The sequence below is a fragment of the Panthera pardus genome, unplaced genomic scaffold (genome assembly GCF_024362965.1).
Source record: "Panthera pardus isolate Hobbes unplaced genomic scaffold, ASM2436296v1 HiC_scaffold_20, whole genome shotgun sequence".
Taxonomy (NCBI): domain Eukaryota; kingdom Metazoa; phylum Chordata; class Mammalia; order Carnivora; family Felidae; genus Panthera; species Panthera pardus.
The window spans coordinates 22,666,645-22,683,367 of record NW_026526766.1 but is presented as its reverse complement, the minus strand read 5'-3'; the positions used below and the strand labels follow the sequence as shown (position 1 = coordinate 22,683,367).

Here is a 16,723-nt window from a genome sequence, read left to right as displayed (position 1 = left end):
GCTTCTATGGATTAGTGAGTGAAAATAAAAAGGTTGAGTTCAGTTTAGGAAAGGAGGTCTTAACATTGATCTGCATCTTGGTCTGGAATGGAGAGAAGGAAGGTTGGGCCACCGGGATGGAGGAAGGGTATCCAGTGTCCAAGCAGCCTGCAGCTACAGGTGCCCACTCGGTTCCTAGTTGTCTTTTTCAGCGCTTTGGATTTCAAAAGTCAGCATCTCGGGCTGATTGTTGTAGAGTAAGCTGATTTGGGACATCAGAGTGAGCAGTCATGGCTCCCATCCATTGAGTGCCCATGTACCCTAGGAGCTGTGTATAAGTCCTCCCAGCCTCCTTTTGTGTGGTTATTATTCCTGCTTACAAAAGAGAAGGAAGGCTAGTGGGGTGGGGGATGGCAACAGTGCCTACTCCATGTAGGTTAGTTGTCGGGAGTGAGTTTCTCACATGGGAGCAATTACATTGGTGCCTGGCACTTGGACACTTTGAGGGAAGAACACCTGTTCTTGAAATTGATTATCTAAATATATTATTGGTCGCTTTGAAACTATACCCTGTTGTTGGAATTCTAGGCCATGCTCCCATCTTGTTTTTCCAAAGCCCAACAGCTTCCTTCCTCCCTACATCTGAATCATTCACTTCTCATTATTTCCCTCAATTACAAAGGTTTTTATTTGTTTCCTTCTAAGATCAGAAGAATTTATCTTTAGGCTCAAAAGGAAATGTTTTTGTTTTGTTTTGTTTTGTTTTAAGTCACCCATTGGTAACCTCTGTTGTCTAAGGAATCTAGAGGAATTAAAATGCCTTATTTAGGCTAAGCAGCAAAATGTCTCCTTGCAAGGCAACGGTCTTAAGTATTTAATACAGCTACCATTGAGAATAGAGTTATGTGGAGTTTTTTTCATTTAAGGGGATGGAGAAGAAACAGAGAGGATTTGGTTCATTTTGTGGAAGTGAGTTTTGGGGGAAAAAAAAGGATGAGAGCTTCATTTTTTAAAAATTTTTTTAATGTAGTGTGAAAGTTCATCTCTTAATTGGAAGAGAGATTTTGTCATCCTGAAAAAAAAAAGGGAGGTCAGGATTACCAGGTTCAGTTGTTGCTCGGTTTGAGAAGGAAAAAGTCACCAGCCTTGGTGAGGTATACATACAGACCAGTGTCCTTTCAGCTTGAGTAGACACTTGTCTTATTTTCTCCACGTACTCCTTGGGCTTGGGATTTTTGTGGACTGTCACCTTCATAGCTGCTGCTTATGTGCTGGTATTTGGGGAAGCAGGAAAAAAAAACACATGAGGCGAAATCAGGGCCATTGGGATTAGACACAGTGGAAGATTAGGCTGTTGGCTCTTACTGCCAGGCACGATGCAGTAGAAACTGGACGTCATCATAAGTGTCTGGGATAGAGGAGGGCCCTGCTCAAATTGTGTTCCAGTTGTGCCATTACCTGCTCTCACACTTAATTCAAGGCTCGGCCACCTGCTGACATCTGTGTCCTGAGAAGCCCCATGTTGCTATCTCTGTGTTGAGCTTGAGAGAAGCAGTCCTGAAGTCCTGAATATCTGCAGGGGAAGCACGAGGTTCTCCACAACCCATTCAGCCTGCCAGTTGGCCTGGGTTCTGGAGCCTTTTCCATTTGTGAGCCGCTGGCTCTTTTACAGTGCTCGGGCCACGAGCTCCTGCCTGCAGAGCCAGTCTCCTTGCACAGCTACCCAGAAGATTGGAATTGGACCGCTGAAATGTGTCCAGCTTCTGTAGTTTTTAGCTGACCAAAGGCCAGAAGCATACCACTAACTCAAGAGGGGAATTGTTGACTTTTGAATCTCCTAAGAAATCTGTATTCCATAATAGACTTACCCAAGATGCTGTAATATTTGTACATTAACTGAAATACAGAAAGGTGTCACTTTTGACTACATGTTTGGCTTTCTCTAAGGGTACAGAGATTTTTGAGCTAGTTGTTGAATTCTGTATTCATTCTTATTCTTGACTAATGCATCAAATATGGCTTACCCACCTAAAGAGCCCAGACAGATCAATGTCAGTGCACTGATAGAATCTTGCGTAGCTATTGTTTGGTTATTATTTTATCACAAGGTCAGATACCTCCAAAAAGCTGTGATTTTTATTTTTATTTTTTCTGATTAGCTTGTGGAATTACTCTTGTCAGTTTCCTTCCAAGTACTGAAATTGCTCAGGGTTTGTGTGGAATGAATCCCAATTGTTGCTTCTCAAATTAAAACAGTATAAAAGAGAAGGAGCTTTTGAGTAGACTTTGCACTGTGAGAATATTGGTATTGACACCATTTATAATTTGGAGTATAGTTTGAAGACCAGATTCTACTGTTTGTCGCATACTGGTTAATATGGCTGTAAAGAGGAGATGAATGTGGCTACTTTTCCAAGTCTATTACTCAGGAGGACTGTAAATTTGATTGGCTGTTACAATTCTAGCAGAATCATTCGATTTGAGAGCAATAGAAAGATAAGATATCCAATTACCCAAATGATTTGCAGGGTTAGCCAACGTTGTCATGGAGACACGAGTTGGAACAAATTAAATTTTAAGCAATAAAATAATCTTAAAGCCCGTCTGGGAACAAGAAAATTTGGCAGTGGCACTTACCTGAATTGAATCTTAGCTTGACACGATGTTGTTTGACATTGATATACTGTGGGGGCCTAAACTTATATATGGTGCAACATTACCTTAAAAAAGGAGCTCCGCCAAACCAGTGAAGCGGGGAGGGGGGTGGGAGGGGTGGGTATTAGTATAAAGTCAGGATATTAATGTTTATTCCATGGCCTAAATGATAATTAGGGTCTGCGTTCCCAGAAATATTTTGTATTTAAGGATTGAAATGCCTTAATAATGATTAAGCAGCATTAATTGGACACTTGGAAAAAGAAAGATTTATTTCATAGCAGCATGCAGTTTCTGGAACTACTGCTGTTCCCTCTTTGTGTGTGTGTGCTCGCAGATGTAATAGAAATCGTGTGGATGTCTTTTGGTGGGGGTGGAGGTGTAAGTATGCATATATTTGCATGTACAAACAAGGAGATTTTGGAACATGCCCCTGCACTGCAGAGGATTCTCCGTATTCGTTAAAATTTCTACTTTGCAGTGCCGCGTGCAGACTGGAAAATTGCGTTCCAAACTTTAGCCGATGGCCTAAAACCTGAGTAAGCGTTGGTCTGGGGCTTAGGAGGTTATTTCCCCTCATTAATGTATTGTTTAACTGGTTCCTGGCTTGTGCTGCGGATTTGGAAACAGCCGAGTGGCCCAGAAGGAGGGAGGGGGAGGGCCTTTTATCCACATGTCTATTAGACAGATGGAGATGAAAATTGGTCTGAGGTCAGGCCATTTGCAGTGTTCTCTCAGCCTTCGATTTTCCTCTCATCCTCACCACAGATCATCTCAAATGATTCAGTAATGACCAAAAGTGCAACATTGACCTTTATTCCCTGGTGGATTACTGTTTCACAGTCCAAATGGCAGGAAGTCTATTCTGTTCTTCCAGAAGGAGCTCAGCATTATTGAGGCAGCCCAGCCTGGTGGGAACCAGTGTAACAGAATACAGGGTTCAGTTTGGTTTCTGCTGCTCTGGGAAACAAGAATTGACATGTCCCAAACCCACATAATGAATGAAAGGGTATCTGGGATGCTTTCTAAAAACACACATAAGCATATAAATTGATTTGTCCATTTGTAAAAGAACTGGTGAGTTACAGGAGTAGTGACTTCTGGTGGCCTGTGGCTTATAACTTGTTTTCACATTCATGGCCCTGATTGTTCCCCCTTCTAGGTAATGCTTCCTCAGTATAGCTTAGACAACACAGTGACATCATAACGCTGGTTCATTTTCAAATTACAAGTTGGCGTGACAACTCAGTATAAGGGGACTCCGGGTTTTTCTTTGACATGCTTTTAATTATACATATTTTTGGTCAATCCATGTAACCCTGAATAAAATATCTCTCATGCAGCACCCCTACCCCCAAAGTGGCTTGATTGTTGTTTTGAAGAGTTGGTAATTTTTTTGTTGCTTAGATTTTTCCACAGATTGCATTGTGATGCTATGGTCAGGGTTGTTTTTTTGTTTTTTGGTTTTTTTTTTTAGTAATTTAATTTTATATTTAAAATGATATTCCTGTTTGCCTCCACTTGCATTGCTGAGTAAATACTCTGTGAATCTTTAATACACTAGTGAAGTCTGTCATCTAGAATCCTTGTACTTACCCTCTTCTAAATATTTAAAAACTTTTGCAAAAGGAGTATGCATTGAAAATTTTCACCAGCATCCCACATTTCATTTTAATCATGATCTAAGATGCTTTTCAAGAAAATAATTTGTTTCTTGACTGTTGATTTCACTGTGCACGGTTCTTTTTCTACCTCAGTGGCTCCCAGCCTGTGATGGCTCCCCCTGCCCCCCATACTTGCTGCATTCTGGAGCTTTGTGGGCTTCTTCGATTGTGGATTGGAAAGAGAATCCCAGGTTCCAACTGGGAAAGGCCAGGAACCTTGTCTTCCTTCCCAAAGGACCACCTTTCCAGTAGCTCAGCCTGTGAGGAATAAAGCCCAGGGGTGGGACTTCCCAGTTGAGACTGAATTTGGGGCTCTGAAGGCTTTGCCTGGGTGCTCACCATCACAAACCTGTATCTAACTTGTGGCCATTCTGCTGCCATGCCACATGGCACTGATGGGCTAGGCCTCCCGGTAGGGTAGCTGCTTTCTTTCCCTAAGAAGTTGCTTTGGAAGAAGAATAGCAGCCGTCATGCATGTGTGTGGGTCATTCATCTGCAGCATGCTTTTTAAAGTTTGGGAATCCCTGGCTCATGGTCACCTCGGGCTGGAATTTCCTTTCCCACTATCTGGATTGGCTAAAGATTCCAACCTGTTTAGGGAAATACTCAGTGCCCAACTATTTATTCAGTGATCTCCAAACAAGATGTGGGAAACGAGGCAATGGTTAATGGTAAAGCTAATAATGATGGCTAGGGCTTTATACAGTTAATGTGCACTGGTTGTTTGCTTTGTCGTGACGGAAGACGTGGAGATGGTGATTGTAGACGGTTGGAAGTCAGTACCAACCAAAGACAGGTTACACAGTTCTAAAAGGTAGGTGTTACTACATTCTTTTGGGAGGAAAATAATGTTAACAATTTTTGAAAAAGAACAGCCTCCTAAACCCCATTTTCAGAGGTAACTGGATTTTTGCATATTCCTGTGCAGTCTTTGTCTTTACATAGGCATGTTTTATTTTCGTAATTGTAATTTTAGCCTTCGTGCCAGGATGATGTAGTCTGCTTTTCCTCCCACTAACCCTGCTATTGTATGATATTATCTAATTTCTCATGAGTTCCCTAATGACTAAGACCCGTGAAGAGGGTGAAAGGTGTGGGCTTGCTCTGGGTGTGTTCCAGGAGAGGCTTGTTCTCTTTCCAGAGCGAGAACAATAGGTGGTGACTTCATGGTCGTGTTCTGTGATTCACCCCACGGAATGTATCTTGAAAACCTTCTGTGGCATAGCAGTGCATTTTCCTTTAAGGGCCACCAAAAGCTGTCTTTTTCCATCACGGGACAAGTCCGTACTATTTCATGTGAGCAGCACTTGCTGAACTCCGTAACAAGGGTTTCTGAATAATGGAAATGTGCTGTTTGAGCCCTGAAACAGCTGCGATGCTTTTGTCAAGGATGCATCTTTACCAAAATGACAAATTAAAGCCCAAATGCTCTGCTTGGCAACAGTTGGGTCAAAACATTTAAGTCATTAATTAGAAGGAACTGAAGGGGGAAAATTTTTACACAAATACACAGTGTTGCAGACTCAACTTCATCTTGGAAAATGCAACTGAATTCTTACAAAAAAAAAAAAAAAATGAGGGCAGCCCTCAAGTGGGGCCTGCCAGGCTTGTCATTTGCAAATAAATCAAAAGACCATCATTGCAGGACAGAGAACCAATGAATAGAGTTGCTTTGTCATTCTTTGATGGGCCCCACACTCAAGCCTGCTATTAAAAATGAATGCATTCAAGAGGCTCTGCATTAAGAACATAAACAATTAAGGGCACTTGAGTTGCTCTGCTGAGAGCTTTCTCCGGAGATGCAGGCCCCTACAATCTGCCTCACGAGGAGCCAGAGAATGGGAGCAATTAGTGTTGCTATCTCAGCCCCAGCAGCCTTCAGCAGGGGTTTTTTTCCCCCTCCCCTTCCTTTTAACCCCTCCTTGTTTTCAGAGGAGCCGGGAGTGTGAAAGATGGGGAGGGGGGAGGATGGAGTATGCGCCCAGTTGGAAAGGGCTCAGGTTTAGAACACGGTAGGAGCTGCCAAATGAGGGGGAGGTAGGACATAAAAGTTATTATCTGCCAGTAATTGGTGACTTCTGTTCTGATTAATTGAGCCACTAAAGGGTTTCTGTCATCTGGTACTCTTTGTTTTGTTTTAATCATAGGGTTTAAGCAGGGGCGAGACTACATTGCCAGGGATGGAATCATTTAAATGAATATTGTTTGAGGTTTCCCACAGTAGGCAAATGTGCTCCTACATCCCCCCCCCCCCCCCCGGTTGTGTTCCTGTCTTGCTCTAATTTGGTAAAATTGAGTGGAGAAGGGCTCCGTGGCTTGTGGCAAGGCCTTGGGGGAGAGATGGGCCTGACCTCCCTACCTGCTTGTTTCTGTGGCAAGGCCTTGGGGGAGATATGGGCCTGACCTCCCTACCTGCTTGTTTCTGACCCCAGACAGGTTTTGCTAACCTTTCAGCCCCTTCTCTCTGGGAACCTGTACAGATTGACAGGTGTGAGAGGGTCGGCCCTGTTTGTGCACTAAGCAGTTGTCGCTGCAGCCAGTGTCCTGGTGGACCATGTTTTCAGCGTGGGTTCCTGGTCCAATAGCTGCAGATCATCTGGGAACTTGTTAGGAATGCAGATGCTTGGGCTGCAGACCTCTGGACTCAGTCTGGGGGCGGGGGGGGGGGGGGGGGGGGGGGGAGGCGCCCAGTCATCTGTGTTTTAACAAGGCTTTCATGTGATCTCACTGCACCCTTAAGTTTGAAAACCACTGACAACCTCGTTAAACCATTAAAACCTCAAAGAGACACCAGACCCTTTCCATTTGGATTTCCCCAAAATGTGGTTAGTCATTTATCTACGTATTTATATTTTAAACAGAAAGCTACTCTGATTCATTAGAATATAAGATAAAATTATCTTTCCATTAGCATACCTGTGAAGCAAGGTGCCATCATGCTGGGATGGCATGTGGAGGTCTGCTAAATAGCCGACCTTCTGAAGAAGTTCTCCAGGCAAGGAGCCTTTCTCCTCCTGTAAAGGACAGGGCAGAGTATTGAAAGATTGTTTACAGTGTTTTGCATATATCATTTTAGGTACGCAGTTTTTATTCAAACATCTTGAATTTTTCTTAGGTATATCAGATGTCATCTTTAGGATTATAGAAATGTATTCGTGGATGTGTTTTTGTGGAGTTTGCTTTATGGTGGAGCTAGATTGTCTGATGTTAGGGCTGATGCACTGATTCTCTCTGCCTGTGAAGGGGAGGATGAAAATGCAGAGTGGGGCGGCTACTCTTTATTTGCAATTTATTAACGGAGGTCCCTTATGAAATTCCTGCTCTGCCTTGCAGAGCACTTCTGCCGTATCAGTGACAGACTGGGGCCACTTGTTGTGGTACCATTGTTGGCTGAGGAATAACACGCTCTTGGCTTTGAGCTGCTGTGGTCCTGTTTGGCTGTATTGCTTAGCAAACAAGGCTGAGTTCATCAGCTTTGTTTCCGGTTTTGAGTGTGTCCCTATTTCCCACTTCTACTTCTTAGAGAAAGGACTAGGCAGAGAAAGTGGTTTCTAATCTTGCTTTATGATCCTGGGCCAATCATTTCCTTTAGACATTGGTTTTTCCATGTGTGATAAGAGGGTTGTAAGAGGCTGGGCACACCCCAAGGGTTTCAGGGTTTAAGTCAGTGCCACTTGTCAGTCACAGGAGTAGTGAGTGGGTCTGACCGTTCTTTTCTCCCTTCCCCATGTAATCATACACTTAAACAGTAAATCAAGGGTGGTGTTCCCAAGGCCACTGGAGGGGGAAAAAAAGTTACAGATAACCCTGCCACCCCAGCATAATTACTGTTTTTATTTTGGGTATCAAATTACAGTGCTTGGCCACATGCGTATTTTTTTTTTTTTTTTTTTTTTTTTTTTGAATAGGCAGCCTAACACCACATCTTTGTTCTTCCCCTCTTGCTTCACCTAGTAAATGTGTTGGCCATTTAAGCATCATTATCCATAAAAATGACTTTAATGGTTGCTAGCCATGCCTTTGGGTTGATGTAGTATATTTAAACATTCTCCTAGTATTAGACAACTGATATATCAGGAGGGCAAATGTTAAGTTTTTCAAAAACTCTGCAGATGGTTGTGATGTGTTGAACTGCTCTTATATCTTTACCTGGCTTTTTCTCTTTTGCTTTGAAGCGAGTGCCGCAGTGAACAGCTTCATGCATGGAATGCTTTTCATCTGAACTATTTCCTTAGGATAAATTCTTAGCTGTGGGAAGCTTTACCAAAGGGTTTGAATAATTTCATGCTCTTGAAACACATTGCCGAGTTCTTTCCAAGACGACTATACCAATTTACTCTGTCATCAGTAATGTTTGATTGTTCTGGCTTCCCAGAGGACTCATCATTGTTGGGTTTTATTAATTCTTTTTTTTTTAATAAACTAACTTAACTGGTGCAGAATGACCCACCTTGGTTGTCAGTGAGATTGAACTGTTTTTTGTGGGTTTTTTTTTCTGTATTTCAGGTTGTCAATTCACAGACTCAGAAACTTCCAGTCATAAGGGATTTAGAGATTATTTCTTTTTTTGTATGCTTTGTTTTCATGTTCTTGCCCGTTTATCTGTTGCCAGACACTTCTTACCAACACTTTACTGTGTTTTTCTCTTGGCTTCCCGCTTGGTTCAAGGAAACCAAAAGATCAGTTTGCCAGCCCTCAGCACAAGCAGCATTTTTTATGATCCTTCAATTTGCAATTTAATGGTGGTGGAGTTTCCCCTCCCTAAGCAGACTTTGGGCAAGGTGCCATTCATTGGATTGCTTGGAGACCCATGGACAATTATTCTTAAGCAGTCTTCGCCCTGTTTTGTGCTTCAGACAACACTCATTCTGTATTACTCTGTGTAGTGGAGAAATGGGCAGACGTTGGAGAGTGGACTCTTCAGGCTAGTAAGTAGATGGAAGGTATAAGGAGTATGAAAAACTGGAGAGCCGAGCTCTTCGGAATCATAAGATCCTACAACTTTTAAGTTCAGATGCCCGGAAGAACATGTGTTCAGTTCAAAAGCCCTGCAAAGATACACCAGGGTTTGGTTCATAGCTGGCCTTGGAAGTATTTGACCATATTTAACTCAGTCAAAAAATACATGTACGTGGATCTTCTCCTTGCTTAGATATGATTTCTTCATGTGAACAAAGCCTTATTCAAACACTGTTCAGACACATCTTATCTGGTTGCATCTTGGTCATTGAGTTTAGGGTGTATGGAGATTCCATTTTAGTTTTAGTGAAACATTCCTTTCAAAGTGTGTTGAATGTATACCGTGTGGTCAGTGTTGGTGGGGCAGGTATGGTGAGGAGCTGTGTCCCTGTTCAGTGGATGTCTTGTTCTCATGCTTCCCATCTTGCACGGAGAAGACTTTAATGCCAGAAAAGCTGGTAGGAAACTGTACAGAAGCTTCATGTAAATGTGATTTTAAACATAGAGGCTTGGGGCGCCTGGGTGGCTCAATCGATTAAGCTTCCACCTTTCCACTCAGGTCGTGATTTCATGGCTTGTGAGTTCGAGCCCTGCATCAGGCTCTGCTGACAGCTCAGAGCCTGGGGCCTGCTCCAGGGTCTGTGTTTCCCCTGTCTCTCTGGCCCTCCGCCACTCATGCTCTGTCTCTCAAAAATGAATAAATGTTAAAAAAAAATTAAAAAATAAATTGACGTAGAGGCTTAGTTTGGTAAATGACAGTAAATGCTGTGGAAGATCTTGAAGGGCCTAGACAAGTGTTTTTGGTGTTATGGGGCAGCTTCTGACTGGATTTGAGACAGGCCTTCAAGAGTTGGGGTAAGAGTGTAACACTTTGTCTTTTTTTTTTTCCTTCAAGTTTGTTTATTTTGAGAGAGACAGAGAGCAAGTGGGGGAGGGGCAGAAAGACAGAGGCTCTGAAGCGGGTTCTGTGCTGACAGCAGAGAGCCCGATGCAGGGCTTGACCTCATAAACTGTGAGATCGTGATCTGAGCCGAAGTCAGATGCTTAATCAGCTGAGCCACCCGGGTGCCCCAAGAGCATAGCACTTTGTAGTAGTGTAGCTATAGTTGACATATTTGCTCACTTGATTCTGATGAAACACTAAAGCAGGTTGGCAGAGACCTGGGGCCCAGCAGTTGAAGTGACTTCCCTGAGGACACCTCCTACTCATTTGCTGAGATGCAAACCCAAGTTTTTGGATTAGGAGAGCCAACCCTGTTATAACCAAATCAGTATGGGGAGTTGGCATTGACAAGGAGAATTGAAGATCTTTCTGGACAGGCAGTTTGGATTCCTGCTTCCTGCTTGCTGCTTCAGTGTGGCAGCTGTTCATGAAGTAAGGCTTGATACTGGAGCCTTTCACCTGCTGGTTAAGCTTCTGGGCACTAAGTTTCCTTGCAAATCTGGTTTGGGGAAAGCTCTTGAACGCTGACTTAATGTTGTTGCCTTATGTGGTGTCAGAAATACAAGCACAGGGAAAGTTTATTTATAAGCGTTATGACTATTAGCAGGGACCGAATATAATCTTCAGCTTTGGGCAGGAGAAGGATTTCTAGGTGGAAAATATGGTTAGCCTTCAGGTTCCCCCCTTCAACGCCCCCCCCCCCCCGGAGTTGTCCAGCCCTCGGAAGACGTAGAAGGCAGTCTTGAAAGAGTCACAGAACTTTCTCAATCCCTGCTGAAGCAGGGTCACACGTCCAGTTTAACCTGCTTGCAAACTCTGTGGTTAGGAATTAGAAGCACAAGTGGAAAACTGTACCTTGTTAATTTGTGCTAAATGAAAGGTCTTATCAAGAATATCCTTGCATTCAGGCAAGAGGTAATACTGAAGAATTATTGTCAGTTTTTATGCTATCATCCACACTGTTTTATTTAAGGGCTGGGAAGAATGTTTATGAAACCGTCCTGGGGTGGGGGGGGGGGATATTTTAGAACGCCCAGAGCATACTATCAGGGAAGCAAGTGGCATCCTCGGGAGGGTAGGTACTCTCTTTGTGGAGAACCAGGGCAGCTGGAGGAATGTCAATAAGTCAGAGGTGAGATCTGAATTCAGCTTCGTGGCTCAAAATCCAGCTCACGTGTCAGAGGATAGTTTAAGATGAGGGCTTTGAGACCTGGCGGAGGAGGGGACAGCTAGGATAAGAACCTCCTCTGTTTTTCTTATTTCCATTCTTTCTCCAGATCATTTATTGCGAATTCCCGGGGCAGATGGTATGGCTTTTGATGTTTCTTCATTGGTTTGAGCTTTGATCTTTAACCTTCTTCTGTTTTCGTTCTTACCTACTCTCCCCTAATTTATATTGTCTCTGCTTTAATCTGTACTTTTCTCCTTTTGTGTTTAGTAACTTTGATATTATTAAAGGTTCGTGAGTTCATTCCATTCAGAGTCTTAACTGTCCCCTGGCAATTAAGTTTAGTTCTCCCTTAAAGCCATTTTATGTAATAACACATATAATTATTATTACAAATTACATCTTCTTAAACAAAATAAATTCCATTAACAGCCCTAGAAGAAAATTAAGAATGGCTTCTATAATTTTGGGGTGTTCTAACCCTGGCCTGAAAGCCAGGAACACAGGAAAAAATTCTTTATTGTGACCACATAAAAATTTAAAGTTACTTACGGCAAAAAAATCCATAATAAGCAAGGTTGAAAGACAAGTGGCAAGCTGGAAAAACTATGGGAAAGGGTCAGTATTTGTCATATGGAAAGGAGTATTACAAAAAGCGATGAAGAAACACCAAAGGAAAAATAGAGAAAAGGACATATAATGTGGATCAATAAATAATATGAAAAGATGTTTAACTTAAGGGAGAATCTAATGCAAATAAAAATGAGGTCATTTTTTAAAATCTACTAGGTGGCTAAAGATTTTAGAAAGGTCAACAAAACCCAATATTGACATTGGGTAGGAGAACAAGCCCCCTCATAGACCAATGATACTGTAAATTGTAACCTTCTCTGCTGGGTACTTTATCAGCATGCATTACAATGTAAAATATGTATACACTTTGACCTAGCAGTTTCACTTCTAGCGATGCCTTTTGGAGATCTATGTAGCGGGTTATTCCACACAGAGTTTGTAATTACGGAAAATTAAGTGAAGTATGAATATCTACAGATACCAGGAGTGCTTAAACACTAGCATGCTTGTATAGTGGATGGTGTTCTTTTTTTGTTGTTGTTTTTCTAAGTTCATTTATTTATTTTGAGAGAGAGAGTGCCAGCGAGCACATACAAGCAGGGGAGGGGCAGAGAGAGAGGGAGAGAGAATCCCAAGCAGGACTCCCCCACCCCACCCCCTGAACTGTCAGCGAAGAGTCCAACACAAACCGTGAGATCATGACCTGAGCCGAAATCAGGAGTCAGATGCTCAACCGGCTGAGCCCCCAGGCGCCCGTCATATGTGTATTTATTGAGTGGAAAGGTACCCATATACGTTTTTTTTTTCCTAGACATAACATATTATGGAAAAGCAGTGTTTATAATGGGACCTCTTCGTGTAGAAGTAGCTGTTTCCCCTCTGGGCTTGTGTGCACATATATAATGAAAGTCTGGAATGATGCTTTCCAGAATCACCAAAATGTTAACTAATCATGGATGATAGACTTAAGGTTATTTTAACTTTCTTTTTTATTTCTGTATATACAGCTGTGTGTGTGCCTGTGTATGCTCAAAGTGAGCATATATCATCTCTAAAAGTGGAAAATCTTAGAAATTTTGAGAAGGGGAAAATACAGAATACTGTTGGGATGTATGGAGTGGAGGCTGACGACCTACAAGTCCACAAAGGGCATCCCTACTCCTTCACACGTACCCAAACATATAGTGCAGAACCCTGTTGTGAAAGAAAGGGAAGCCCGCCCATACTTTCGAGGAGAACCATGACCTTGAGTTAGCTTGAGTGTGTGGCTGTGATCAAACGAGCTGGGTGGGGCTCACCCAGTTCTGTTTTTGCACCTGGTACAGCTTCAGCCTTTTTGCATAGATCTATTTGCCCCGCTGGTTAAAGCAAGGTCACGGGTTTGCTCTCTGTGCTAGTCATTTCCCCCTTTCTTCCAAGGCAAGGTCTGTATGTAACCCTAGCTCATTGGTGGTCAGGGAGAATGGTTGGGTTGGCCTAAATCCCATCCCATGAAACCAAAGGCCTTGTTGCTCATTTAACTGGAATCATCTTGGAGGACAAAGGCAGCTCTTTTTAATGTACTTGATTACACAGTTCCCGAGTTTTCTACTTCATCTTACTTATTCCATTCTCGCTTTCTCAAGGGCATGGTCTGTGCACTTCATAATTTTCTTCTCCTCATGTTCCTTTTCATTGCCTAATTCGGTAATAGAGGTGGCATTAGTAAGCATTGACAGAAAATGATGAAATAAATAAGGTCAACGCTGGGACTCTTTTAAGATGACTTTTTTTTTTTTTTTTTTTTCCAAGCGGAACTGGTTCTTCAGAGTTAGAAGAAAGCGTAGCTGCTTTGCAGTGCTGGAGGATGTTGGAGGTGGGGTGGGCAGGTAGATTCTCCCCTAGGCTGGAAGCAGAGCACCTTTATTTCTTCTCTTGGCCAGTTTGTTCCTTAGAGCAGAGGGACTGCTGTGGATTTGGACTCGAGGCAGGGACTTCTGCTTTCTTTACAATAGTCTGTGCCACAGACACTCAGGACACATTTTGTTATGTTCAGCTGACCCTTGGGCTCTGTCAGGGAGGTGTTTGCATTTGATGCTGAATTGTGGGCAAACTTGACAAATACCTAGAACATCTCAATATGACCCTCATGTTGGACTTGGGTTCTGTTTCAGCAATGTTTTTCTTGGCTTGTTTGAGACAGCGAGACTCAGTGAAGGCTACTAACGTTGAAGTCGAATATGAGTTGTATAACAGGTGGGACAAGCAAGGGGGCACCTGGGTGGCTCAGTGGGTTGAGCACCTGACCTCGGCTCAGGTCACAATCTCACAGTTCATGAGTTTGAGCCCCACGTCGGGCTTTGTGGTGACAGCTCAGAGCCTGGAGCCTGCTTCAGATTCTGTGTCTCCCTCTCTCTGCTCCTCTCCTGCTTGTGTTCTGTCTCTCTCTCTCAAAAATAAATTAAACATTAAAAAAAAAAAAAAAAGAGTGGGGACAAGCAGGAAGGAGGTCTGTGGGCTCCTTTCTTCTCTCTCACTCTCGACTTTGTCTTGAAAGCTAGATGGTGTTTGACCGGGCCCCTGCCCCGCTGGCCTCTGACACCAGTAGGAATAAACTTGCTGTAACAGTGTAAATGTGTGTTGGTACACCATAATTGAATAAGCGTACAAGGGGCTTGGCAATCACCAGGTTAAAGGATCATACAGCCTTAAACCATGCAGATTTCCCAACTCAATTAAACTACCCATTATCTTTTCTTTAAGTGACCAATAAAGCGTGTGGTTATGTCTTACTTTGCAAGTGGGATTAATATCTGCTGTTTATCTCCAGATAAATATTAGCAGCACAGGCCGGGAAAAGCCAGTTTTATGCCCTTGAGAGTGAGGTAGTGGAGGGCTCAAGTGTTGGGCATGAAGTTTTATCTTTCTGAACTGATTATGAAGTATACTAAACATTTATCTGGCTTTGTCTTTATAGACTGAAATCGCCAAGAGATTGAATACAATTTGTGCACAAGTCATTCCATTTCTGTCTCAGGAAGTAAGTAAAACTGTTCAGCTGTTAAAGTGCAATTATGTTGCTTCTCTGTTTGCAAATTAGCTAGTTTTAAGATGTTAATTTTATCACAAGGAACAAGTGTGAAGAACATCTGTTACAGCTGAAGTGTGTAAACCCCCTGCTATTCCATCTCACAGATCTGAGGGCACACTGTAAAAGTGGTGACAGTAGCTCAACCCCAAATTAATTTTTTTTTCCTGTGGAAGACTGCAAAATGACGATCAAACAGAACAGCTTTTCTTTTCTTTGACGAGTAGTATAAGCCTGGTAGCTGCTGCTGATTCAAGTGTCCTTCCTCTAGAGAGCTTTTCCTTTGCTGCGTTTTCAGAATAGTTCCATCAGGGTTGACTTGACCATGAAAGCAGGTGTCTCATTGGTCGGTCCTTGTACCTCAAGTCAGGTTGACTTCACGCTGTCCACGAAGGAAGCGGATGTTCATACTCTTCAAGTTTACTTTACTTTCGGATACATGCCGATAAATGCTAAACTGTTTTAAGTGTGTACAGGATGCATGTGTCTTGAGACAGAAAAGCTGTAAAAGCTTTTTGGGCCCGCAGCTAGAATACTGGGTGTGTGTTCTTGTTGGTATCTGCTGCTCCTTGCTGGATAGCACCCCTCTGCCTTTTCCTGCCTAAAACATCTACTTGATGTTACAAGTTCGATTTGTTAACCTTTGGCATCATGTTGTTAGACTTGAGTAATCCTGGTTTCTGCTAAAGTCTCATGCTTCCCAGAACAAAGATGTGGCTTTGTTTTTATTTGTGGGTGGAGTTGGGAGGTATGCAGGGTGTTTCCAGTGTGTGAACTAATTGTTGAGGGGGGGGTGGGGGGTCCTTCGTTTTCCCCTCAGGAGGATGAAAAATCTAAAGGCTAAAGAAGGAGAGGAATTCCCAGAGTTCCCAAAAACTGCTGGTGGGTTGAGATTTGTTGGCCAGAGAAGTAATCGAAGATTTCAAGTTTAAATTTTCAGTATAGAAATGGGGGTTTTAAACTAGCTGTAAACTTTACCTGTTCAAACTTACAACAAACCCCTTTTGCAGGCCAGGGTGATCTTCCGAATCCCATACTATTGATTTTCTAAGGCTTCGGGTTATCAGTTTGGATATCCTTTTTGACTTTTCTATCATTCCAAGCCCCAAATTCCCATCTGAAGTTAAGCGGGGACTAGTGTTGGTTAGAAATAGGGAAGTGCCCTTCTCTGTTTTCCTTTTCCTGCTGTACTTGTGTTCTGTGAAATAGCAGTAAGTGCTTGAGAACCTTCACATTTGAATCCATAGTCTCCTTGATCTGCATTGCATGTGCCTTTGTGTTTTTGTTGTTGTTGGAAGGTACAGTGAAGTTCTCTGCTAACACTTTTTCTTCTCTTTGTTTTCGAAGCATCAACAACAGGTGGCCCAGGCCGTCGAGCGTGCCAAACAGGTGACCATGGCAGAGTTGAATGCCATCATCGGGGTACGTGGCCTTCCAGGTCTACCTCCTACAGTGTGTATAACCAGCTTTCATTTCTTATTAATTTGATGGCTTAATCTGTCTACCTATCTGTATAGTGTTATGTGGTTTAACATTGGCCTGTTTGATAAGTATGGGGGAGGGGGGCTTAGGTATGGCAAGGTGTGTAGGGGAAATACAGAGGAGCATAAGGAAGGTGATAGCAACATGTTGAGGAGGGGAAGAAATACCTACTTTTCAATGGGAACATAAGTGCCGTGTATCCTCTGACACTTAAATCACCCTTGCTCTATTAG

The 16,723-nt window shown here is 42.8% G+C and overlaps 1 protein-coding gene across 9 annotated transcripts in view; it reads left to right on the top strand.

Annotated features, from left to right (window-relative positions):
- The window catches only part of TLE1 (TLE family member 1, transcriptional corepressor), a 91,360-nt gene that overhangs the window by 14,706 nt on the left and 59,931 nt on the right, over positions 1-16,723 (top strand). For 3 of the 9 annotated variants that reach the window (XM_019436095.2, XM_019436101.2, XM_019436094.2), the window contains 2 exons: positions 14,898-14,960; positions 16,356-16,460. The exons of 1 other annotated variant lie outside the window; for it this stretch is intronic. In XM_019436095.2, the coding sequence (XP_019291640.1) occupies positions 14,898-14,960; positions 16,356-16,460 (168 nt within the window). The remainder of the gene's footprint in view (positions 1-14,897; positions 14,961-16,355; positions 16,461-16,723) is intronic. 5 more of the 9 variants (XM_019436097.2, XM_019436096.2, XM_019436100.2 and 2 more) reach the window with 3 other exon arrangements.